Genomic DNA, 23308 nt, shown 5'->3' with positions numbered 1-23308 from the left:
CCATGCCGCTGAGACCTGAGAGAGAGAGAGATAAGATGGACTCCACCAGGAAACCAGAAGGACAGCCTGGCCACTGGACTGGGTTGCAGAGGGTTAGCGAGCAGGGAGGACTTAAGATGCCCAGGGGAGGGGTCAGCAGAGTTACCAGATGTCCTGGGCGACTCTGGAGTGACGCTGCCAGGAGGCAGGGCTGGCCAACACGGACGATCTGGGGCATATTCCAAGGAGGTGACTGCGGAGGTGTTCCCAAACACAGTCATCTCAGCTCCAGAGCCCTGGACCTCGGTTCCTGGGCGCACACGGGCTTTTAAGACCAGTGTGTCCCGCGAGTGGGCGGTTCTTAGCCCCGCGCCCCGGACCGCCCCGGGGGTCTGGCTCTGCTTCTCGCCGGGTGCACGCGGGCGACCGCAGTGGATGGGTGCGTTTGGGGGGCATCGCGGGACGCCTGCGCTCCTGCCACCCCGGGGCTGCTCCCTTCTTAACCTCTCGCTAGCGGGCGGCCCCTCGGGCGTCAGCTTGGAACTGGGGCGGGGGGCTGGCGGCGGAGTGGGGGCCGGCGGAGGAGAGCGACGCGGCCCCAAGTTTATGCTAATCCGTGAAGAGCCCGCCTCCCGCCTCCCCTCGGCGGCCCCAGCCGCGAGCAGCGCCGGCCACTCGGCGGGACGCAGCCACCGAGAAGCGCCAGGCGGCCGGGCCAGCGAGCTCCGGGGGCCGCGACCGGCGGCGGGACCCCGGCGGGCGAGCGGCGGGTGGACACCCGGCGGGGGCCCAGCGCGGGGCCAGGTGGAGACCCGGGGGCCGCGATGGGCCGCCGCCGCCTGCCGGTCTGGCTGTGCGCCGTCGCGGCGCTGCTCTCGGGGGCGCAGGCCAAGGGCACCCCGCTCCTCGCTCGGCCCGCGCCGCCCGGTGCCTCCCGCTACAGCCTCTACACGACGGGATGGCGCCCGCGGCTGCGCCCGGGGCCGCACAAGTAAGCGCGGGCCGCGCCGCGGGCGGGAAGCGGGAGGGATGGGCCCGGGCGGCGCTCCCACCTGCCTCGGCCGCGCGCGGGGGCACCGGACATCCGAGGCCGAGTCCCGACGCCGGCGGGCGCCTCACGCTCCTAGGGGCTGCGGGGCTGGCAAAGGAAAATAAGCCGAGGGAGCCTGGCGCGGTGGCTGGGATCCTGGCAGTGCCCGCGGAAACCTTTCCAGAGAAGTAACATTTTCCAGCTGCGCTGTGTGCAGACTCCGGGTGCAGCGGACCAGGTGGAGGGCGGGGGGTGGGGGGAGCGGTCCACGCACGGAGCACGCCGGGCTACCTCCTATCCTGCTCCAGGGCCTCCCATCTCTCCCGCCAGGTAGGAGATGGAGCCGAGCGCCCCGCGGCTCGCCTCATCCCGCAGTCAGCCTGGACCCCGTAACCCCTTGGGAGCCCCAGCGTGGCCCCACCTGGTGTGGGCCCATGGGTCCTGGGCCCGTGTTGTGGCTCCAGAGTCCCAACAGCATTCCACAGGTTGTTGCCTTATGCCAGGCAGCCGCCTCCCCAGCCCTTGTATCCTGTGAAAGGGGCTGCTGCCCCTCCCCTGCCTCAGCTTCTGGTCTTTAGTAGCTTCAGGTGAGTTAGGGGCTCTGCTTGGGGTACTAGCTGAATTTGAACTCCAGCTGAATTTGAGGTAGTATAGAAGGAGTGTACGCTGCCCTGGCTGACACTCAGTAGGCCTGGGCACATCAGAACCGGCTTCCTGGAGGAGGTGGTACAAAAAGTGATCTGAGAGTGAGGAACCAGTAGCAAAGGCGGGGGTCTGAAAACTACAAGGTGAGATGTATTTCCCCAGGAGTCAGTCAGGGGAGGGTAGATGAGAAGTGTGGTCTCAAAGGCACTAAGTTGGGATCTTAGGAGCTTCAATGCCAAGATAAGGAGTTGAGAGGCACTGTAGGAGTGGGAGGAAGGTGGGGCATCTAGGGTGGGTCTTTCCAGGCAAGGAGGGCAGCTGCACTGGGCTTCTGGTTCAGTCCAGCACTTACTTAGCCAAGTGACCACCCTACTGGGGAGGCTGGGATTGGAGACACCAGCAATGGGGCTGGACCCCAGCCCAAGGTCCCTGGCTCCCAGGAACAAGGAGAAGGGGCAGAGGAGAGATGGGAGTCTCGTCTCCTGCCAAGGCCCACAGCTGGGGAAGGGGAAGAGTAGAAGCCTCAGTGGGCCTGGCACAGGCCAGATATTCCAAGGATGCCATTTCCCCCTGCAGGGCCCTCTGTGCCTACGTTGTGCACAGGAATGTGACCTGTGTCCTACAGGAGGGAGCAGAGAGCTACGTAAAGGCTGAATACCGGCAGTGCGGATGGGGGCCCAAGTGCCCTGGGACGGTCATGTGAGTGCATTCCCATTCCACCCACTTGGGAGTCCTGGGAGCAGCAGCCAGTTCCACAAGGGCTATAACTCCTTGGACTCCAAAGAACCTACCCCTAAACCCACACAGGCCAGATGGAGGGGGCCAGGGAGGAGCTGGTGCAGGCTCAGGTTGGAGCCCCCAGGGGGACTCAGGGGAGGGTTCCCAGGGGAGAAGCAGCACAAGACAAAGCAGCAGCAGAAGCAAAGGTGGGGGTGGGGACAGGGGAGAGCAGAGGGTCACACTGGCAATGGTTGATCCCAAAGGGGGCCCTGGCTAGACCCAGAGAGGGTTGTGGTGACTGGAGAAGGCAGGTCACGGGTGAGAGGACAGAAGGGAGAGAAGCCAGATTGCAGGGGCTTTGGCCAGACAGGTCGGGCCATGTGAGGACTTGTAGTATTGCACGCAGGTGTGATGCATAGGTCTGTACTTGGAAACATTCAAACACATGTCTGAAAACAGACTTGTTTGCTCCCATGTGTTAGTGGGTAAACAGACACATGGCTGAACAGATGGGAGAGTGCCCATGGTGAGCGCTGCCCCAGCCTTCCCGGCTGGGCTCAAAATTAGAGGTGCTATGGCGAGGAGGGTAGAGTGCATGCTTAGCATGCACGATGTCCTGGGTTCAATCCCTAGTGCCTCCATTAAACAAACAAACAAACCTAACTAGCCCCCCGACCCCCCTAAAAAATCAGAGGTGCCATGTGTCCAGCCTCTGGGACAAGAGCTGAATTCCCAGAGTAGGCCGGGAAGGAGAGGAGAGAAGTAAGTGGCCCCTAGGTGGGGAGTGGTCCCCAGGCAGCGCGAAGGGCCGCCCGCCCCGGTGCAGTACCCCTCACCCAGAGGGCAGGGGCTGGGGCTCTATCTGAATTTTTCAAGGTACCATCCAAAAGCCAGAGTGGAATTTCTGATGGCAATAGGAGCTAAAGGGGGTCCAAGTGGTTTTGGGAGCCTTGGGGATAAATTCCTGCTAGCTTTTTCTCCAAGCAAACAGGATGGGGCAGGGCTTCTACCTGTCTGCTCCTCTAACCCAGCTCTGAGCCTCTGCAAGGCCTGCTTTCACCCCCCCCCACCCTGTCACCTTAAGCACAGAAAAAGCAAAAATGCTGGCAGTGTAGCAAAGGTGGGAGACTTCTAGACCTTCTGCCTGCCAGTGTCTGTGAGTGGCCCCGAACACCAACAAGGGGGCAGGGTCACCTGCCAGGAGGCAGGAGCCTCAGCCCACAGGTACAGAGCCTCTCCCCATCCTTGCCCCAGGTACCGCACGGTGTTCAGACCCAAATACAAGGTGGGCTACAAGACAGTGACAGACCTCGCCTGGCGTTGCTGCCCCGGCCTCACTGGAGAAGGCTGCCCCGAGCACCTCACAGACCACGGGGCCACCCCACCTCAGCCGGAGCCTGAGCCCCATATTCCCTCAGGGCAGGTGGGCTCAGGCCCCAGGCCCCTTCCTTCTAGCAGAGCAGCCCCCATCCCCCACGGTGAGTCTGCCCACGGAGACCCTACCAACATGATGGAGTTTCTGGGAACTGATGCAGGCTGGCTGAGCTCCGGCAGGGCTGGGGAGGGTGCATCTCATGCTGGACGTGAGGGTGAGCCCTCAGAGCCCCCTCCCACAGCTGGGGGAGCTATGCTCAGCAAGGTGGGCTTAGAACAGAAGTTCTCTCGGGTGGTCCAGCAACAGGACAAGCTGAGAGAGACAGGCCAGTGATGCCCCTGGGGTTCTCTCTTCTTTTCCAGGAAGGAAAGGCCCAGGGCTGTTTGGTGAACGGCTAGAACGCCTCGAAGGTGATGTCCAGCGCCTAGCACAAGCATATGGTACCCTCAGTGGCCTGGTGGCCAGCCACAAAGACCCCAACAGGATGACCAGTGGCCCCAGGGCTCCTACCACCCCCGTGGGCTTCGGGGTCATCCCCGAGGGGTTTGTCAATCCTGGAGACCGAGCTGGGGGACCGCTCACACCACCCCTAGATGAGATCTTGAGCAAGGTGACAGAGGTGAGCAACACACTCCGGACCAAGGTACAGCTGTTGGACGAGGTACACGGGCTGGCCCTCAGCCACGAGGCCCACCTACAGCGGCTGCGGGAGGCCCCCCCATCTCCACTCACCTCCCTGGCGCTGCTGGATGAATACGTGGACCGACGTCTGCACCAACTCTGGGGGAGCCTGCTGGACGGCTTCGAGCAGAAGCTGCAGAGCGTCCAGAGCGTGTGCGACCTGCGGGTGCAGGAGGTGCGGCAGCAGTGTGAGGAGGGCCAGGCGGCCAGCCGGAGGCTGCACCAGAGCCTGGATGGCCGGGAGCTGGCCCTTCGCCGGGAGCTCTCACAGCTGGGTACCCGGCTGCAGGGCCTGAGTGTGGCTGGCGGGGGCAGCTGCTGTGGCCAGCTGGCCTTGATCAGTGCCCGCCTAGACAGCCTCGAGAAGAACCTGCAGGCAGTGTCCGAGGCCCAAAGGGGCCACAGCCCCCCTGATGGGGATGACCTCACACGGCTCTCTGCTGCCATGCTTGAGGGGGGTGTGGATGGGCTGCTGGACGGCTTGGAGATGGTCAATGGGACAGAGGGCGGAGCCAGGGGCTGCTGTCTGGGGATGGGGGAGGAGGGATGGGGGATGCGTGGCTTCCACACCATGCTGGAAGAGCGTGTGCAGAGACTGGAGGAACGCTTGGTGACACTAGCTGGGGAGCTGAACCATGACAGCGCCCCTCCAGGCAGGCCGGCTCGACCCCTCGTACAGACGGAGCTGGCTGTGCTAGAACAACGGCTGATTTCGCTGGAGACCTCATGCACCCCCAGCACCACCTCGGCCATCCTGGACAATCTTGTGGCCGAGGTGAAGTCCTGGCAGAGCCGAAGCGAGGCCCTCCTACGCCAGGTGGCCAGCCACGCAGCCCTCCTCCGGCAGCTCAACGGCACCATGGCTGACGTCCAGGGACAGCTGGCAGAAGCGACGGGCAGCTCCCTCCAAGGCGAGATCACCCTGCTTAAGGTCAATCTGAACTCTGTGAGCAAGTCACTCACAGGCCTCAGCGACTCTGTCAGCCAGTATTCTGATGCCTTCTTGGCCGCCAACATATCCCTGGATGAACGGGAACGTAAGGTGGAGGCCGAGGTCCATGCCATCCAGGACCAGGTCAGCAGCCAAGGCTCGCAGCTTCGGGCCGGTCACCGGCAGGTCCTGAGTCTGCGAGGGGAGCTGGAGCGACTCAAGGCCAGTGTGGCCGACGTGGCTGGTGGGCTGAGCCGCTGCCAGGACATGGCCCAGGAACTCCAGCACGCAGTGGGCCACTTCAACCAGAGGGTGGCCCAGGTGGAAGGCACCTGCGGGAAGCTGGGCCTGCTGGCTGCAGGCCTGGGTCGCCTGCCTGCTGAGTCACTGGGGCCCAGGGAGGGCCTGTGGAGCCACATGGACCAACTGAATCGCACACTGGCCCAGCACACAAAGGACATCGCCCGCCTCCGGGATGACCTGTTGGACTGCCGGGCCCAGCTGGCTGAACAGGTGCGGCCAGGGAAGGCCAACTAGGTGGGCTGGACAGGACCCAACCCCCAGATCCCGTCAACCCTGGGGACCCTCCCCGAGAGCCCAGCCTTGCCCAGCAGTGCCTCCCCACCTCCCCTGGCCAGCGCGGATGCCATTCCAGAGGGCCCTGAAGGAACAGTCTTGTTCCAGCGCCACCTGACCAGGCGCCAACATCCACGCTCATTGCTGTGCCAACTCGACAATTCAGGAGAGTGATCAAGGTCAGCACGTCACCCTGAAGGCCGGGGTGGCCCCAAGAGACCTCACAACCTAGTCTGCAAATCGTTCTTCTGCAGACACACCAGTTGGCACCCAGGTAGAGACCCTCAGGTCCCTTCTCAGCGGCCTGTCCACATCTCCCTTTGCCCACGGACAACAGTCCCAAGCCTGTGGAGGCTTCTGGTCCCCCTGTCTCCTTGGCTTTTCTTCTCAGCCATCTGGGCTTGGTTTCTGCAGGAAGGTGGTGCCCACTGGCACTGTCCTTCCCCTGACAGCTTCGAGGATGCTGTTACTGAACCAAGGACCAGAGGTTTCCACCGTCTCACGAGTCCTTCAGGACAGAATGGAAGCACAAGGACCCAGTGAAGGGTTTTCTTTATTCCTTTTGATCTTCCCCCAGGGGAAGGGGCTTAGGCAGCTGTGGATCCCCAGAGAAAAGGGTGGGGTCCAAGTGATCTGTTTGGAGACCCCTCACCCCAGTTTATCCTTCTCCTTCCCTTTCCCAAAGATGTTTCTAGGGTACTTTGCCCCCCTCCCCAGTCCTCTCCTTTCCGTTTGGGGGAAAATCTTTCCCCTCCAGGTTAGGGCCTCTCTCCAGAGGGTGGCCCTCAAGTACGTCATGGCCTGAATGAGGCCAGACCCTGGGCAGGAGGCCACAGCTGGAGGGAAAGGGCTCCAGGCCTAGTTTCCAACATCCTTGGAAAACCCCAGCCCTGCCTGGATGTTCAAAGTGGTGAGAAATCCAGGTATGACCACATGAAAACATGAGTGTTCTTCTGGCCTACGGGCTTCCCAGAGACCCATCCCTGCTGAGGCTCCCGGCCTTGGCTTCCCCACAGCAGCACAGGTCCCCCTGTGCTATTTTGCAGGTCCTTGCAGCCCCACCTTCTGGCTCCTTGACACTGGTGTTCTGCCCTGCACTTTGGTGCTGTTAAGGGAGAGCAGGCCTGGATTAAAGCTTTTAGTCCGTCTAAAGGTACTTTCTTTCCCAAAGACAGTGGGAAGGGAGGCCTCAGTGGGTGCCAGCCCTGCTTCCCACAGCTCCTCAGGCAAGAGCTCACTCAGCAGCTGGGTGGGCAGTGAAATGACCAGCAAGGGCTCGGGGAGGCCAGGCAGATCAGCCTCCACCTGCCCTGGCAGGGTTTGGAGCTGTGTCCTCAGCAGAGGTGCAGAGAGGAGAGGAGCAGCAGATGGGCGAGTGGGAGCCACCCCCCCTCAGCCCTTGCACTGCCCCAGAGTCCCCCTTACCAGAGGTTGGTGGGGACCTAGAGCATCTGGGGTTGGGATGTGCTGAGATGCCAGGGCACCAGTGTGGGAGAGCGGTGATGTCTGGCTCCAGAGCTGTGGGGAGGGGCCGGGGCCAGGGGGTTGGAGGAAAATTTCTTCCTGGATACATTCCCCACAGCCGCCACCAACACTTTCCTGGGCATACAGGCCTCAAGCCTCATAGGGGCCTCCCTCTTTTCTGTGTCCTGTCAGGAACTGAGGCAGGGTCCCAGAGTGACAGGGACAGAGACATCAAGGGTGTGGTGAACCCTGCAAGGACCCAATCATTGAATGGCTATAGGCCAGGGACACACTGAGGCCTGGAGCAGCTGCCCAGTCCCGTGCAGCTCAGCCAGCAAAGGCAGGGGACAGGGGGTATCACCGACCAGCCCGCAGCCCCCTCCTCCCCTGCAGTATGTTGACCTTGCAGCACCCAGCTTCCAACCCCAATGCCCTGGGACACGCAGTCAGGTCTGGGCCAGGCCAGGGTGGGGGACAGCCAGGGCAGGTTCAGGCCAAGGCACTGAGGTCCACAGGGGCCAGTGGCTCCCGCCAGTAGCAGAAGTTGCTGTATTCAGGATTGGCCAGGTCTGTGCTGGGGCCACGGGCCACAGGCGGGAAGAGGAGTTCAACCACCTCACTGAGTCGCTCATACCTACGGCCAGAAGGAGTTGGACTGAGAGCCTGAGCCGCGGCTTCCTTCACAGCAGGCAGAGACTGCATTCTGCCTGGGAGCCCTGAACCAGGGAGGGGGTCCCTGGTGGGAGGTGGCTTTGGGGCCCAAGCAGAGGCTGGGGCATGAGGCCTCAGTAGGGTGTGGGACACATGGTGGGGTTTGGCCTCACGTGGACTTGTGGTTCTTCATGAGCTCCTGGATGAGTTCTCCTCGGGGGTTGACTGTGAAGATGCGGGATTCAGGTAGGCCGACCTGCCGGTAGGCAGTGACATCCTGGCAGGGGACAAACAGGGGTCAGTGGGCTAGGAGATCCGGAGGTGGTGGCTCAGCCCCCAGGGAGGGGAAACTCACGTTAGGCCTGTTCCCAAAGGCAGCATAGAAGGGCTGTCCCTGGGGCAGGAAGAGCTGCTGGATGTCACTGAGGCAGGTGATCTTGAACACCTCTGGCTTCTTCTCAATCACCTCCCTGGGGCAGCCGGGGCCATGGGCAGAGAGGGGGTTAGCAGTCAGGATGGCAAGGTCAAGTGACAGTAGCACACGATCTGACCCAGCTGACACCCAAGCAAGGCCTGATGCTGGCCTGGCCTGGGCTAGGCTGGCAGTGCGCCTGCGCTGCCCCCACCCTCACTGGGCTGCAGGCTCACATCACGTGGGGTGGTTACCTGTGCAGGGCAGAGAAGAGGCTGCTGGGAGACAGTAGGATGGGACCCTCGGGGAGGCTGCAGCCCCGCTCGCTCACCCACTGCAGGTAGCCCTTGGTGAGGTCTGCCATGCCAATGGTCCGGGCCGAGCAGTACAGGAACTTGTATCCGTTTCTGGGGGCAGGGCACATGGGTAGCACAAAGCCATCAGTGATCAGCCATCCCCCATCTCACCTTCTTGGCTTCGGCCAGCTCAGCCCAACTCTGGGACCCTTGCAGGGGGAATACTTAGGAGAACAGCTGAGCCGGGCCTGAGAGGTAGAAGGCACGTGAACAGAGTCCCGAGGCCCAGGTGGACCAGGATAGATGAGGACTTGGCCAAGTATGTAGGCTTTGCCTACAGCAGGAAGGTCAGCAGTTTGACTCAGATCCTGACCACAGCCCCAAGAGATGAATCTTTCAGAGGAGAACTGAGGACCTCTCTCAGTAGGTCTCAGCACTCCCAGGACCTGCCCCAGTCTCCTTCCCCTCTGGTCCCCAAGCCTGGCTTCCTAGGACGGAGGCCGGGAGGCCTAAGATGTCCTGTACTCCCTCCCTGGGGTCCTGCCCCAGCCCAGCCCAGCCCAGGCACTCACAGGTGGATTTTATGGTAGAGACTAGTGATGCCCTGGTGTGTCCAGTCTTTTCCCAGCTGGGGCAGAATGTGGCCCAGAGCATCTGACCTAGAACCACAGAGTAAAGTCACTCCAAGGCAGTCTCACATGGTCCTCCTATTCTGTGGGTGTGGCCCGATGGGCCCGGCCCCCTGCCCCAGGATGACCCACTGGGAGGGGAGGGCCTCTTTTCCTGCCCCTCCTCCCCCAGCACAAAGGGAGGTGAACCCCCATGCCCTCCCTCTCCCCCAACAGCTGACTGGGCCTCACTTGGTGATGGTACCATCGATGTCGGAGATGACCACCTTGTCGTCCCATTTCCACAGGTAGATGGTGGCCCTGCAGCGGCAGGTGCCCTGGTACTGTGTGGTCACGCTGAAGACCACACTGTTGGCACCTTCCTGCAGGTTCAGGCGCCGCTGGGGCCAAACCAGGGGGTAGGGGGGTGCTGTGATCTGCTATAGCCAGGTGCTGTCCACCCACTGCCACCCTCTACTGCAAACTGTTGCCTTCCATCTCCATGGGCCTCTTTTTCCTGTTTCTCCAACTCAAGAACCTTCCTGAATTCATCAGAGAGCTATGCGCAGACAGGTCCACATGGGCAGAGAGTGGCCGTGAGGAGGAAGTGAGGGGTGCACAGTGCCGGGCACAGGAGCTTTGGGATGAAGCTCACAGACCAAGCCTGGCCTGCGACCCCCACTGCTCTTGGCAGGGTGACACCCAACTCCACAGGCAGGCAGTCCCCTGCCTGGGGCTAAGGTACCTGTGACATCTCCCCAAAGAGAGACCCAGCCCTGTCCTTGGTCCATAGAGAAGGATCAGGGCAGCTCGTAGCCACAACCTGTGACCTGGCTGACCTTGAGTTGGATGTAAGCCCCAGGGTATCACACAGGTGGCAGCCACTCTGTACCAGACTGGCAAGACCCTCCGGGGCACCTCCCTGACCACTGAGTCACACTCAGAAGAAAAACACTCTTATTACAGGAGTTAGTTACTGAGCTCAAAGATGCAACTTGGGGGTCCAGAGTTGCCCAAATCTGAGTGGCTGTCACTAGCTTATTGATTCCTTTAGGGTAGCTTCCAAAGGCAGACCCCAAGCCAGCCAACCCACTGCAGGTAGATATTTTAAGACAACAGAAGAGAGGGCTTTTCTAGTGAGAATGTCCAACAGAGAAATGGGCTGGCATGTGAAGCCATCCCTAGAGGATTCAAGCAGAGGCTGGAAGGGCGGCTGCCAGGGGGATGGATTTTGGGCTTTGGTGAACACAAGCCATTCCTCAGCCAGGCCCTGAGAGCCTCTAGGGCAGAAATACCTGAGCCTCCCCACCCCCACGTGAACACACCACGCACACACTTACGATCTGGTTGGAGGAGAGGTGGAGGGATTTCTTGTAGGTAGGAGTGTGGGCTGGAGGCGAGAGGGGCAGGGAGGGGGCCTCCAGGATGACAGGGCTGTCCGGGTCGTCGTCCTCACTGCTCAGGGCTTTGGTCCTTTCCCTGCGGGCAGCTCAGCTCTCAGGCCACCTCCCCCAGCTAAGGCCTTCACTCTTACAGATGCGCACCCTTACCCAGGCTACAAGGAACCTGCTCTTCTCCCTGCCCCTCCAGAGACTACCCAGGGGATCAGAAACCCCTCCCTCTAGGTGGCACGCATTTTGGGGGTAGCAGCAGACATAAGGACACAGGCCAGTAGTCTACACCCAGAAAGGTGGTAGCGGAGCTGGAGTAGAGACCCAGGGCGCCCAGCCCCCAGGGTGCTCTCCAGAGCCAGGTACTACTACCAGCTTCGGAGATTTTTACCAGAAAAACCTAGAAGTGCATCTTGGCCAATCCCACCTGCTGTGGCTTCAGTCAGCCCATCCTTGAAACCCGCTACCCAACCCTGGACATTCTGGGTCACTTCAGACGTGAAGAAAGGAAGGTCAGCTGGCCCCTGGAGCGGGGAAGCCCTACTCTTCCTGTATTTAATATGGTAGCTCCTTGTCTGGGCCAGGAGTGTGGGTGCCCGTTCCAGCTCTGCCATTTCCCGGCTGTGGGACATTTGGTGTATCCAGGTTTTCCCATCTGTGAAGTGGGGACATTTCCCAAGAAGCAGGGGTGTAGAAGTGATAGCGGGGTGACAAAGAACCCTGGCGGGGGAGGGGTGCTGGCTCCAACCCTGCCCCTACAGCCGTCCCTGGGCTACAGCTCCAGGTGCAGAGCCCCAGCCAGGAGATCCAACTCACCCCCGCTGCTCCCTTGCTGTGGGTTTCTCCCTCTGGGCACTGTACTGTGGGAAGAGTATCCATCTGGTGAACCCCGCCCCCTGCCTGTGCTGGCCCCGCCCCCTGAGCATGACCACCCACCTCCTTGGCCGGGATGTCCCTTCGTCGCCAGGAAAACCACCACCGCCCTCCCTTCCGAGGCATCTTCTCCTTCTCCAGCTTGTCCACGGTGCTCTGAGGGCAGATGGAGGCCATGGTACTTTTCCCCTGCACCACACAAACCCACCTGACACTGCCCTTGGGGCCCCCATGAGCCCAGAGTCTCGGGCTGACCCTCAGGCAAGGTGCTGTTGACACTTGGAGGCCAAAGAAGCATACTCACCTCCATCTTGGGATTCTGAGCAATGACTCAGGGAGACCCAGGGCCACTCCCAGCCCTGATGCTCAGCTCCAGCCCAGCCCTGACCCCCAGCTCCAGCCCAGCTGTGGCCTGGCCTCCAGATCCTGTGGCTCAGTTTCCCTACTCCAATAGCTGAAGGCAGTGCTTTGGGAGTGTCTTAAGATCTGGTACTCCCTGCATGATGCCACCAAGTGGCAGCAGGAAGGACAGTCTCTAGGCAGTACCACCCTCAACCTCCAAGACCAAATAGGCAATTTCTCAGGTCAGTGATCTAACCCAGGAACAGCCTCCCTCTCTGCATGTCACCGTCAGAATCTGGTGGGGACAACATGACCTTGTGAAAAATTCTGGTTAGGTTTGTGCTAGATAACCTAGGAAAGCCCAGGGCCAGGCCCACCTAGGAGACATATCAGCTTCCTGCAAACCCAGAATGGAGAATCCAAGTCAGGACGTCAGCCAGGGTGCCCACCTGGGCTGGGAACAGGCTTGAGGAGTTTCCAGGGGCCTCAAGTGGTAGATCTGTCTGGATAGGGTGAGGAGAGCCAAGCAGGGGAGGGACACTCTCCTTTCCCACAGCTCTGGGTCCTATCTCAGACCCAGAGCCAGCCAGAGGACAGAGCTGAGCATCACCAAAGGGAGGCACCAGCTGTCAACACCAGGTGAATGACATTCTTTGGGCAAGCCTAACCAAGCCCATAACAATGGGCCAGACCAGGGTGGGTCCCTGGACGCCTCCCAGCAGGGCAGAAGGGGCAGGTGCAGGTCAGTCCTGCACAGGGTAGAGGTTCTGGGAGGGACTCCAGAGGCTGGTCCCACCCACCTCTGAGCATCTGTACATGCTGTTCCCCACCCCTTATCCACTTATCCTTCAGACCTCTGCCCATTGGGCCCTTGGTCAGCAAACCCCCTACTGGAGGCACTCAAAGCAACCCAGAACTCTCCTTTCTAATACTCATAGTTGAATTTTATATTCATTTGGCTGAGTCTGATTAATTGTCTTCCTTTGAGGAAATGACTATCCCCAATCCAGGCCTGGCACATAGTCAGTACTCAAACAATTGTGTGCTGATAAAGCAAGCACCCGCAGCCCAGCCTCAAGAGGGTCTCAGGGTAAGGTGAGGGGTGGGATCTCCATACCCTAAGACTGTCTCTCAAATCCGAAAACTTCCTGCTTAAGGCATGTCCCTATTTCATGTCTGTCCCCTTCTGGTTTGTCCTGAACTCTTCTGAAGTAAACTCCAAATCCAATAAGATTCGGTCATGCCAGGAAACCAGGAAGAGTGGGGCTCTGTCCACACTGCCTGGGGCAAGGTTTCAGGGGACCTTGGTCTATTCTCTCAGAGTGGGTCCTGCAGCCAGTTGGCCTGAGGCCCATCTCTGCCCACTCTCCACTTCCTTGTCAAGGGCCCCCTATCCCCAAGTAGGCTCCTGGGTGCTCTAACCATTACCTTGGGCAAGTTCTTCTGGAAGGCTTGAAGACAGAGGATCATGGGGGCAGCTACAGCCCAGTTATAATGCCTGGAGAGACAGATCGGGGTGTTAGGGCCATGGAGGGCAGGGCAGCCCCATGACTGCCAGCAGCCCAGCCCCAGTACCCACTTCTCATTGATTTTCACCACAAGGTTCGGGTTGTCCAGGAGACCGGGGTTCTGGGCAAGGTCCTGGTAGGAGACGATGTGCTTGCTGAATTTCTCTGGGCACAGAGGCAGAGAGTGAGGTTACTAAGGCCAACACATCCCACGTGAACCGCTGCCCTAAACCCTCCTGTCTCCTCCACCTCCTGCCACTCAGGCCCCCTGCAGCTTGGTTCTTTGACTTAGCAGGACTCCTTGCTTCCTGGGGTTTTGGAACCTGGTAGTCCCACCCCAGGCACCTGGTATCCTGAATTCACAAGATAAGTCACATTTTAGGGTCAAGCATTTGTTTCACGGGGTCTTGGGGGCTGCTCAATGCTGGAAGGCCAAGGGTGGGTTCTGCAAAGCCCAACCTCGCGCATACCTCCCTGCCTCACCCTCTGGGGTCTTCCCTCCCCTCTCCCATCCCTGGGGCTCAGTGCTAGTCCTCGGAAGGGTGGGGGCCACAGTTGAGCATACCCAAAGAGATATCCCAGCTATCAGCCAGGCCCCCACAGAGGGAAAGCACCATGGTGTCTGCTGTGTCCGGAGCGGGTTCTGGTTCCTGCTCAGGGTTGCAGTCCCCCAGCGCCTTCTGGCTTTCGGGTTCACTCCACCTCCTGGCCCCCAGCCCACAGTCTCTGGGGACAAAGGGGCCAACAGTGACATGAATACAAGGAAGCTGGGAGGAGAGGCCCCAGGGGACCTCCGAGGCCCCTGATAGCCAGTCCCTGAGCCCTACAGTTCCCAATCCCAAGACACCCGGGCATCCAGAACCAGGCACCTCTGGGGGAAGTAAAGGGCTGCATTCTCAGAATCCAGGGAGGGCAAGTCATCCAGGTAGACGTCACTGGGGCCCAGGTGCTGGCTTCTCTTCAGGGAGCCTGGGGGCAGAGGAGGGGACATCTGTAGACCTAACGTGATCAGTATTGTGAGCAGTATGCCTCCCCCTGCCTGTGAACATCCCAAGACGGCACTGTCCAGAACTTTCTGATGGAAAGGTCCTACGTTTGCACTGGCCAGTACAGCAGCTGCTGGCCACACGTGGCTCCTGGGCACACTTAAAGTATGGTGCAATGGAGAAGTGGAATTTTAAATGCTATTTAATTTTAATTAATTTAAACTTAATTTAAAATAGCCACACATAGCCAGTGACTACCCATCTGGACAGCACAGGCTACTGCCTTCCCATGATCTTAGGATAAACCCCAGCTCATGAGTTGGGAATGATCCGGCCTCTGCTCATTTTGTGGGCTTCCTCCCAGCCCTCTCCCCTGCCTCCCTCAAGCCACACCAGCTGCCTCAGCTCCTGGATGTGAAACCTCCCTCCGTCCTCATGGTCTTGACACACACTGTTCTCTTTGCCTAGAATTATCTTCCCTTGGTCCTCACTTCACTGGATTTTTATGGTCCACACCACAGCTTAGGCATTACCTGCTCAGAGAGAGCTTCCCTGGCAACATGATTTAAATAGCCCCATCCCAACCAATGACTCTGTCCCATGTCCCCCACATAATGCACTTCCTCGTTTATGCCCTTGTGTCATCTGTCTGCCCCAATGGACTGTAAGCTCCCTGAGGGCTGGGGCCAAACACAGTGCCTGGCACACAGTAGGTGCTCAAAACGTGCCTGAAAACCCAGAGTCCACCCAGGGATAATGTGAGGCCAAGGAAGCAGTGGGAAGGGTCCAGCCATCACTCACCTTTCCTCCTGGAGACCCCCTCCGGCTGCCTGGTGGGAGCAGGGGCCTCCAGAGCAACCCAGCTCCATGATTTAGAGGCAGGAGGAAGACCCGCATCTCTGGACCTCTGAGTCTTGGTTTCCTCTCTCTCATGGGTGGGGAGTGGGGGCCCCACCAGAGCGGGCACCTCTGTGACAGGCTGAAGGTCAGCGCCAGCCCCTGTTTGCAGGACTGGAGGTCCTGCAGGATCCACAGGGGTGGAGGGGGTGCTGGGCACTTCCTGAGGAGGAGAGGCTGTCCTGGAGCTGCCATCAGGGACCATCGAGGACTCAGGCCACTCAGCTTTGCCCACCTTCAGTTGAACAAATGGAAGAAGATGTGGCCAGTTCAGGGCCTGCCTCCCACACCCCACAAGGCCTTAAGGAGGTGGCCCAAGTCTCTGTCACTCCAGTCCTGACCTGCAAGGACCACAGAACCCCAGAAAGGTAAGGAGGATTGGGGGTTGATAAAGGAGCCTACCTTAGGCAGCCTTCCCCAGGCCCACTGCAGGTGGGACTCAGCTCTCAGGGGGCTGGGTTCGGGGGTCCGTAGCTCCAGCTCTGAGTCACTCTTAGCGGGGGTTAGCCCATCCAGTGAGAGGCTGCTGGAAAGAAGAACTCAGAGGCCCCCGCCTCAGCCTGCCGCCCACCCCAGCCTGGCTTAATTTTTTTTTTGGCAACACGTATTTCTGCCTGTATTGGGTCCTGCATGTATAAAGAATATATAAATATATAAAGAACTCCTACAAATCAATGATAAGAAGGCAATTCAGTTTTCTAAAAAAGGGCAAGGTTGTGACTTCTTCACGGGTTTCCATTTAGGGTGATGAAAAAGTTTTGGAACTAGATAAGGGGTGATGGGTGCACATCATGAATACACTAAATGCTATTAAGCTGTGCCCTTTAAAATGGTAAATTTTATGTTATGTGCATTTTACAAGAAAAAAATATGGGCAAAAGACTTGAACAAACACTTTGTACAACAGATATGCGAATGGCTGATAAACACAATAAATATGTTCTGCCATTATTCATCAGAAAAATGGAAATGGAAACCACTCTGAGACCCTGGCCTTGAATCCCTACCTGCAGCCCAGCTGGACTCTCACCTGGCCTGGGGGGAGCACTCGCCATCCGAGTAGGGGTAGATGTCCTTGGGCTGTGGTGAGGACTCTCCTTCTGGCTGGACATTGCTGAGGGGGCCACAAGGAAATAAATAGTCACTGACAGGACAGGCACCCCAGGCACGGCATGGAAGCCTGGACATCAGGGACTTGGGGAAGTAAAGCAACTAAAGCCCAGAGAGATCAAGAACCTTGCCCAGGGTCACACAGCATCAAACCATGCTTGAACCCCAGTTGGCATTCCGACACCCTCAGCCCCAGCCTGGTCCCTACATACCCTGGGGGCTCTGGCCTTGGCTTTTCCAGCAGGGACAGCTCACTCTCAGCACCTGCCTCCAGCTCTTCTGAACTAGAATAATCGGCCGCCGCCACATCCTCCTTCCGCCTGGGCTTCCTCCTGCGACGCCTCTTCTTCCGCCCTGTGGAGGCCATGCCCGTGATGCTGGCCTCAGGCTCGCTGGCTGTGCCTGGCTGGGAGTCCGAAGGGAACCCAGAGAGGCCCCCCCAAGGGATGGGTGACGTGCAAAGGCGGGGAGGCACGTGTTCCTGTGGAGCAGACCAGGGGCAGGGCTGAGAGGGCTACAGCTTGGGGGCAAGGGGCAGGAAAATAGGCCTGGAGGTTGGACAGAGGTGGCAGCAGCATGGCCTTATAACTGTTGCTGGCCTCAAAGTTCCCTAACAGAGATAAAGCAGCTCCAATCCCAGGGATGCGTGCACTCCTGGCAGCCCACGGCAAGCCAGGGTGCTGCATGAAACACACTGTCTAGACAGACACCTGGGCATCGGCCTCTCATCTCTTCCTGCAACTACCACAACAGACACCTACTTCCCCTTTAAGACTCAGCCAGGTGTCACCTCCTCCAGGAAGCTTGTTCTGACTTTCCTCAGCCTCAGTTCCAACCCCCTTCACTGCAGTGACCAAACAGTTCTATTATCTGTTGTTCACATGTCTGTCTCCCAGGCTAGTCTGGGAACCTTCTTTCAAGGCAGGGGTCACCCTTCATCCAGGTCCACTGCACAGTGTCTGGCATAAAGTAAAGGCTCAAAGCTTGTTAAGCTCAAACAGTTTAAACATGTTTGCCAGCTTATGCTGGGCCATCCCTCCCTTCTGCAAATGCCCCTCTGTTGCTCCCCTGCCCACACACTTCCATGTTCCAGCTGCACTAGGCCAGTACCAGATCCAGAACAAGCCATCTTATGCCTTCCAGTCCCCAGCCATTGCTTACCACCCTCCTCCCCTCCAAGCTGCTCAGGGAAGGCCTCCTTTTCATCCTTCAGCTCAAGTGCCCCCTTCTGGGAAAACTTCCCCGAATGTCTGTTGAATGTCGTTAGCACTTCCTCCCACATCAAACCCCAACCCCCTCGCCCTGGGTCCCCCAGCACATCCCCGCCAGCATGTCGTGGGTGCTGGAGGCCAGCCCTAACTGATGTCCCTGCCTCAGACCCTCACTGATGGGGTACTCCCTGGGGTGGGGACAGTGACAAATCCCCAGGCCCTGCCCGGAGTGGGCACTAGTGAAGGGGCAGGGACAGGCAAGGACAGAGGCATTTACCTCATCGCTCTCCAGCTCTTGGACGAAGAAGGCCTCCCCACTGTCCCCCAGCTTCATGTGCAAGTCCACCGGCTCCCCATTGATCTCGATGTCTACCTGTGACAGGGTGTGGTGGGGCAGGGGTCCTCACTGCTAGCCCTCACTCCCACACTCCCGTCCACTGGCCTCCGGCTGGTCCTGGAGACACAGGCTCCCTGCTGCCCCAGAGCTCTGCACATTCTGGAACTCTCTACCCTCAGACCTCAGGGTAACCCCCCTGCTCCCCACTCTAACAATCTCCTGTGTTCCTCTCTCTCCCACAGCCCGTAAGGACAAGAACACGATCCATCTGGTCACTGCTGTGTCCCCAGCCCCCAGGGGGGTGCCTGAACACTTGAGGACTGACCACATGAACAGCAGTGAGAACCACCCTCTCCCGGGCATGTCGTATAGGGTTTTCTCGAGATTGTCTCGTTAAATCTTCACAACAGCCCCTGCCACTGCCTCCTAGCATTACCCCCCTTTGTAGATGAGGAAATTGAGGCTCAGAGGGGTTAAGTAACTTGCTGGGAAGTAGCCAGGTGAGGCTATGAACCCAGAAGGTTTCAGTCCACAATCTAAGCCCTTAACCACTTAGCTAGACTGTCTCCCCCAAGGTTACACTCTCCTATTAGGATTCGGGAAAGTTCACAGTCACCACCAGTTTCAAGGGGATTTGGGCCCACCAAACTTCTGTTCACACACCAGAACTCAAAAATTTGCCGTGTTCGTCTGAGCCCAGTGAAAACAGAGCCGGTTTCCTAAGGGAGAGGAACTGAATTTTTGAGTGTCACCCACATGCCTGGCCCTGAGACAATGTTATCAGCTCCTATTGAATCACCAGAGAGATGACAGTGCACCACTTGTGCAGGTGGAGTGACTTACCAGTAACACCCAGGTAAGGTCTCTGTAAGTTGGTGCCAGGTCTGAGGGCCCCAGTACTGAGGACTGCCCGCTGTACTGTTTCCAGGGGAAAACTGGAAACTTCTTGTACCAAAACCCCAAACCCACCCAAAACCTTCTAAGAAAATACAAAAGAAGGGCACACCCCAACCGCAAGGAGGCCTGGGTCCTCTCCTGGGGCTGCGGTGGCTGCCCCGGCCTCACGAGCCCCCTCCTCTCCGGTGAACACTCACCACCTTCTCCCGCGACTGCAGAACGCCCAGCTTGCCGAAACGCACGTGGAAGGGGGAGCATCGGAAGGAGCCGTCCTCCTGCTTCACCACCAGCACGTCGATGCCACCACTCAGCGTGGCCGGGTTCAGGCCCCGGTACAGCTCCTTTACGGTTCCAAACACCGTCTCTGCCAGCTGCCCCACGTAGTTCATGGCTGTGCCAGCAAAGGAAGGCAGTGCTGGGACCAAGGCTTGGTCCACGGCCCTCCGTGGGCAAGCTCCGCAGCCTGACCCCCCCAGGGCACACGCCAAGTGGCCCTTGGAGCGCCTTTACAGCCAGGCAACAGTGACAGGGTGGGAGGTGTGCCTGGAGACGTGGGTTCTAGTCTCAACGGGCCGTGGGACTCTTGGACAACCGCCTCCCTTCTGCCCACATCTGTCAAACCAGGGTACCAGGTAAGGCGATCCAGGGCGCCCTGAGCCTTTAAATGCTATGAGTAATGATAATGACCACAGCGCTCAGCGGCCCAGCTCATCTCATCTTCACAACAACCTGCAGGGCTGGCTGAGTGAGTATCATTATCCTTGTTTACAGGCAAGCCAGCTGAAGCTCAGATAGGTGGACTGACCTGCCCAAGATCACACAGCTAGTCAGGAGAGGAGCCAGGATTTGAACCCAGGCCCGTGAGACTACAAACCCCTAGGTGTGAACCACTGGGATGGCCCGACTGCGGGAAAAGGAGGAGGTAGGCACCCATCCCTGGGGTGCAATGGGGAGCAGCCTCATGATATATCAGGCCCAAGGCCCTGATGGGTAACAGGTGACAGTCCTGAAGGCTGATTTCTTCCCAAGAACTGGGAAGGAGGGAGTCTGTTTTCCCATCTGAGGAATGGGTTCAGCTGTCTTGCTGCCTCTTGGTCCCAGGAGTTGGAAGGGACCTTCTGGGCAATTGTGGCTGAATTTGTGGGGAACCAGGGGTTGAGGCATGCCAGGTATCTCAGGCTCTTCCCAGTTCTATTCCTGAGGTCAGATGTTTGGGGTAGAGCTTCCCCTATAGCTGGGTCAAAACTCCCAAGTTCTTGCCAGTTTCCTGGGATGTGTGGGAAGCCTATCCATGGCCACAGCCTGACCCCCATGTCTCCAGGCCCTAGTTCTCACCCCCAACCCCAACTCCTCAGACCCATATTCAGGCCTTGGGCTGGCCCCTGGCCCATCAAAGCTGTTCCTTCTTCTCCCAGCCAGACCAGTCTCTCCAGCTCTCCCACACCAGGCAGAGCTGGGTGAGCCAGAGGCAGGAGGCTGTAGCAGCTGCGGAGAAGAGCCAGAGTCATAATGAGAGCCACCTCCACACTGGCACGGTGCCTGCCCTGCCAGCTTCAGCTCATTGCCTCTTCCCTGAGGGCCAGGCCAGTGGCCTACTGCCCTGCCAGCTGCCAGGACCCAGACCAGTCTGGGCACCTCCACAGGGCACTTCCCTCTGACCCTGCATCAGAATCCCTGGAGGTCTGCCAACCATGCAAGACCACTGCTAAAGAAGTCCGGTAACTTATCCAAACCCTATGAAGCTGATAGGCCAGAGATGTGGGGAGGGAGTGATGACTCAGTCCTGGTTTCCTGAGATGCCTCCACAGACCCCAAACCACACCACAGTTGTCTGCTGGGAAGGCCACCCAGCCCACAGTCCACCTTTGAACAGCTCTGTAATGCCTCACCACTCAAAATGTGGTCCAGGGCCCAGAGTCACCTGGGAGCCGGTTAGAAACTGAGAGTTTCACAAACATAAGGTCCCATGAGAATCGCTAAAATGAAAACTTAGAATAAAATGAAACTCTTTGGACCCCTAAAATGTCACTCAAATTGAACAAATCTTTTAGCTTCAAGGCACCTACTATGTGCTAGGTGAAAATTCCCACTTTGGTTTCTCCCTCCCTAACACCGAAGTCTGAACACTGGGTCTGAGGAGACAGACCGACTGACAAGGAGAGACATGTGGTGGGTAGGGCTCTAGAACACTGTGCCCAGAAAAGGCAGAGAAGACTCTAGAAGCTTTCAGGAATAAAGGAGCAGGCATGAGAGGGGCAGACCAGGGTGGGGGCAAAGTTCTGCCTAGCTGGAGGCCTAGCCTGATCTATCTGGCCCACAGAGGACAAGAGCAGGTGCTGGGGCCGGGGCTAGGGGACCAGGGAGACAGGCGCAGCTCCACCTCGTCCAGAGCTTCTCCACATGGGCATCACTGCTGTTTGGGGCTGGCGAATTCTTGGTTGTGGGGGTGGGGTGGGGGTGTCAGATGCTTAGCTGCATCCCTGGTCTATCCACTAGATGCCCAGAGCACCTTCCCTCCAGCTGTGACAACCAAATGGTCTCCAAACTTTGTCAAATGTCCCCTGGGGGACAAAACTGCCCCTAGTCGCTGAAACAGTAGAAAAGAGTTGAATGGCAGAGGTGATATGCAGGGGACACTTGGGTCCTACCCTGATCCACCCAGGAGCGTTCTTAGGCAAGTAACTTGCTGGCCTCAGCTTCCCCTTCTATGAAACAAGGCCTGGGTTTTTCAGATCTTTCTTAGCTCTGATGTCATGGGAGGCTAGAATTCATCCCTTTCCTTGTCCCCACCCCATGAGTGGATGCCCCTATCTCTGCTTGCTCAGCACTTGGAGGGGTGGGGGTGCTCCTCTCCTCTACATGCACCCATCCCTAAAGGCATCTCCTATCCCCAGGACCTAGCTCTGCCTGCCTGGTCTTCTCCAGATGGAGGAGAGCTCTGCTTGGCTCCCCTATACCACCCTTCACCCCTAGACTAACATGTCTGAAATCAAACACTTCCTCTCCCCCTGGAGGCCCAGGTCAGCTGAATTCCTCTCAGGACTCATGGGTACCCCTCCCTCCCAAGCCCTCTGAATCCTGGTCCCCAGTTTCCTGCTCGTCCGGCCCCTCCTTTTTCCTCCTGCTGTCCTAGGTCAAGGTTTTGTTAGCGACACCCAGATCCTGGGTGGCAGCAGGCACCGTGGTTAAGGCACCAGACTGTCTGGGTTCTAATTTCCTCCCTGACACGTACTAGCTGTGACCTTGGACGAGTCACATCACCTCTCTGAGCCTCAGTTTCAACCTCTGTCATAGGGATAACCTAAGGGACACGTGAGTAATTAACGACCTAATTCATGTCAAGCAGCAGCATGCAGTGCTGCCCACTCCCCCCACCACAGCTCCACTCACCCAGGCTGGTCCCAAGGGCACTACAGGTCAGACTCCTATGCACTGCCCCTGGCCTGAGTTCAGAGTTCAGACTTCTGAACTTCGCATTCAAGGCCCTGCGCGAAGGTGGCCCCACTCTGGGAACATCCACAAGCCTTCCAAGCCAGCACACAACTCCACCACGGGGAAGCCAGAACAAGCAGCTCTGGGTGTAAGCCCTCAGCCTTTTTGGGCTCCCAGATTCAGGGAGGGGTTGGGGTGTGGCTCTCCATCTAGGACCAGAGGGAGCAAGAAGATAAGCATTGCTTTTGCCCTGGAAGGGAGAGAGCTCCACCCAGGACCCCCAGCAGCCGCCACAGCTACTGCATCTGACCTGCCTAGTCTCAGGGCGGGCCAGGCACGGGGCAGACCCCGTTCGGCACCTGAGGACCCTCTGTACCAGAGAGGGTGGGTGTCCTCCCCAAGGAAACACAGTCAGCCTGCGGTGAAGCTGGGGTGAAACTTTCCCCTTAAGAGGTTTTCATATCTCGTTCTCTTCTGATCCGGCATTCCGGATGTCCGGAGGGCCCCACAGCACTGGGTGGGGAGAGGAGTGAAGTGAGGAGTTCCCTTCTGATGGCTAAAGATGGACTCAGGCCTGGGAACGGAAAGGAATGAGGGACAGATGGCAGGACAGATGGGCGGGGCGGGGGAGGGGTATCTCATCTCCGGCCCGGGTTGGGCCCTCCCTGGGGGGCTGCCCTCTGGACTTCCGGGACCCGGAGCCGCCGCCTCTACCTGAGTACGCAGGGTCAGCAGGTAAGTGTCCTTCGCCCCGCACTCACTAGGCACTTCCGGCTTCTCTAGGACGGGGTGAGATCCCGGTCCCGCCCCCTTCCACGAGCCAAGGGCGGCCTCTGCAGGTCCCAATCGTCTAGACTCCACCTTCCGGAAAGACCCAGTCCCCGCCCCAGGGCGCCCTTCCACCTATGGAGGCCGGGGCCCATGTCAGGCCCCGCCCACTCCGGCTCTAGCCCGTC

General features: G+C 58.8%; 2 protein-coding genes across 4 annotated transcripts; one reads left to right on the top strand and one right to left on the bottom strand.

Annotated features, from left to right (window-relative positions):
* The first annotated feature begins 460 nt into the window (after positions 1–460).
* EMILIN3 (elastin microfibril interfacer 3) lies at positions 461–7085 on the top strand. The gene is made up of 4 exons (XM_032462320.1): positions 461–970; positions 2231–2353; positions 3629–3852; positions 4112–7085. Exons 1-4 carry the CDS (start codon positions 804–806, stop codon positions 5896–5898), a joined length of 2301 nt encoding a protein of 766 aa, XP_032318211.1. The 5' UTR covers positions 461–803; the 3' UTR covers positions 5899–7085.
* LPIN3 (lipin 3) lies at positions 6473–23213 on the bottom strand. Of its 3 annotated transcripts, none has more exons than XM_032462318.1 (20): positions 23067–23213; positions 19118–19311; positions 17964–18059; positions 16688–16956; positions 16396–16479; positions 15768–15891; positions 15270–15600; positions 14352–14451; positions 14048–14208; positions 13554–13647; positions 13403–13472; positions 11696–11788; positions 11576–11619; positions 10709–10847; positions 9621–9769; positions 9333–9419; positions 8719–8871; positions 8408–8522; positions 8226–8329; positions 6473–8035 (listed from the first exon to the last, which is right to left on the bottom strand). In XM_032462318.1, the coding sequence occupies exons 2-20, from the start codon at positions 19307–19309 to the stop codon at positions 7891–7893; spliced, it is 2550 nt and encodes an 849-aa protein (XP_032318209.1). In that variant the 5' UTR covers positions 19310–19311; positions 23067–23213; the 3' UTR covers positions 6473–7890. The 3 variants fall into 3 exon arrangements, with proteins under 3 accessions (XP_032318209.1, XP_006188700.1, XP_032318210.1); XM_006188638.3 differs by having other exon boundaries at positions 15768–15888; XM_032462319.1 differs by lacking the exon at positions 23067–23213 and having other exon boundaries at positions 17964–18055.
* Between the last annotated feature and the right edge of the window lie 95 nt (positions 23214–23308).

This window comes from Camelus ferus, chromosome 19 (assembly GCF_009834535.1).
Source record: "Camelus ferus isolate YT-003-E chromosome 19, BCGSAC_Cfer_1.0, whole genome shotgun sequence".
NCBI lineage: Eukaryota > Metazoa > Chordata > Mammalia > Artiodactyla > Camelidae > Camelus > Camelus ferus.
The sequence above is the reverse complement of the archived record's forward strand: the minus strand, read 5'-3'. Positions and strand labels throughout refer to the sequence as shown.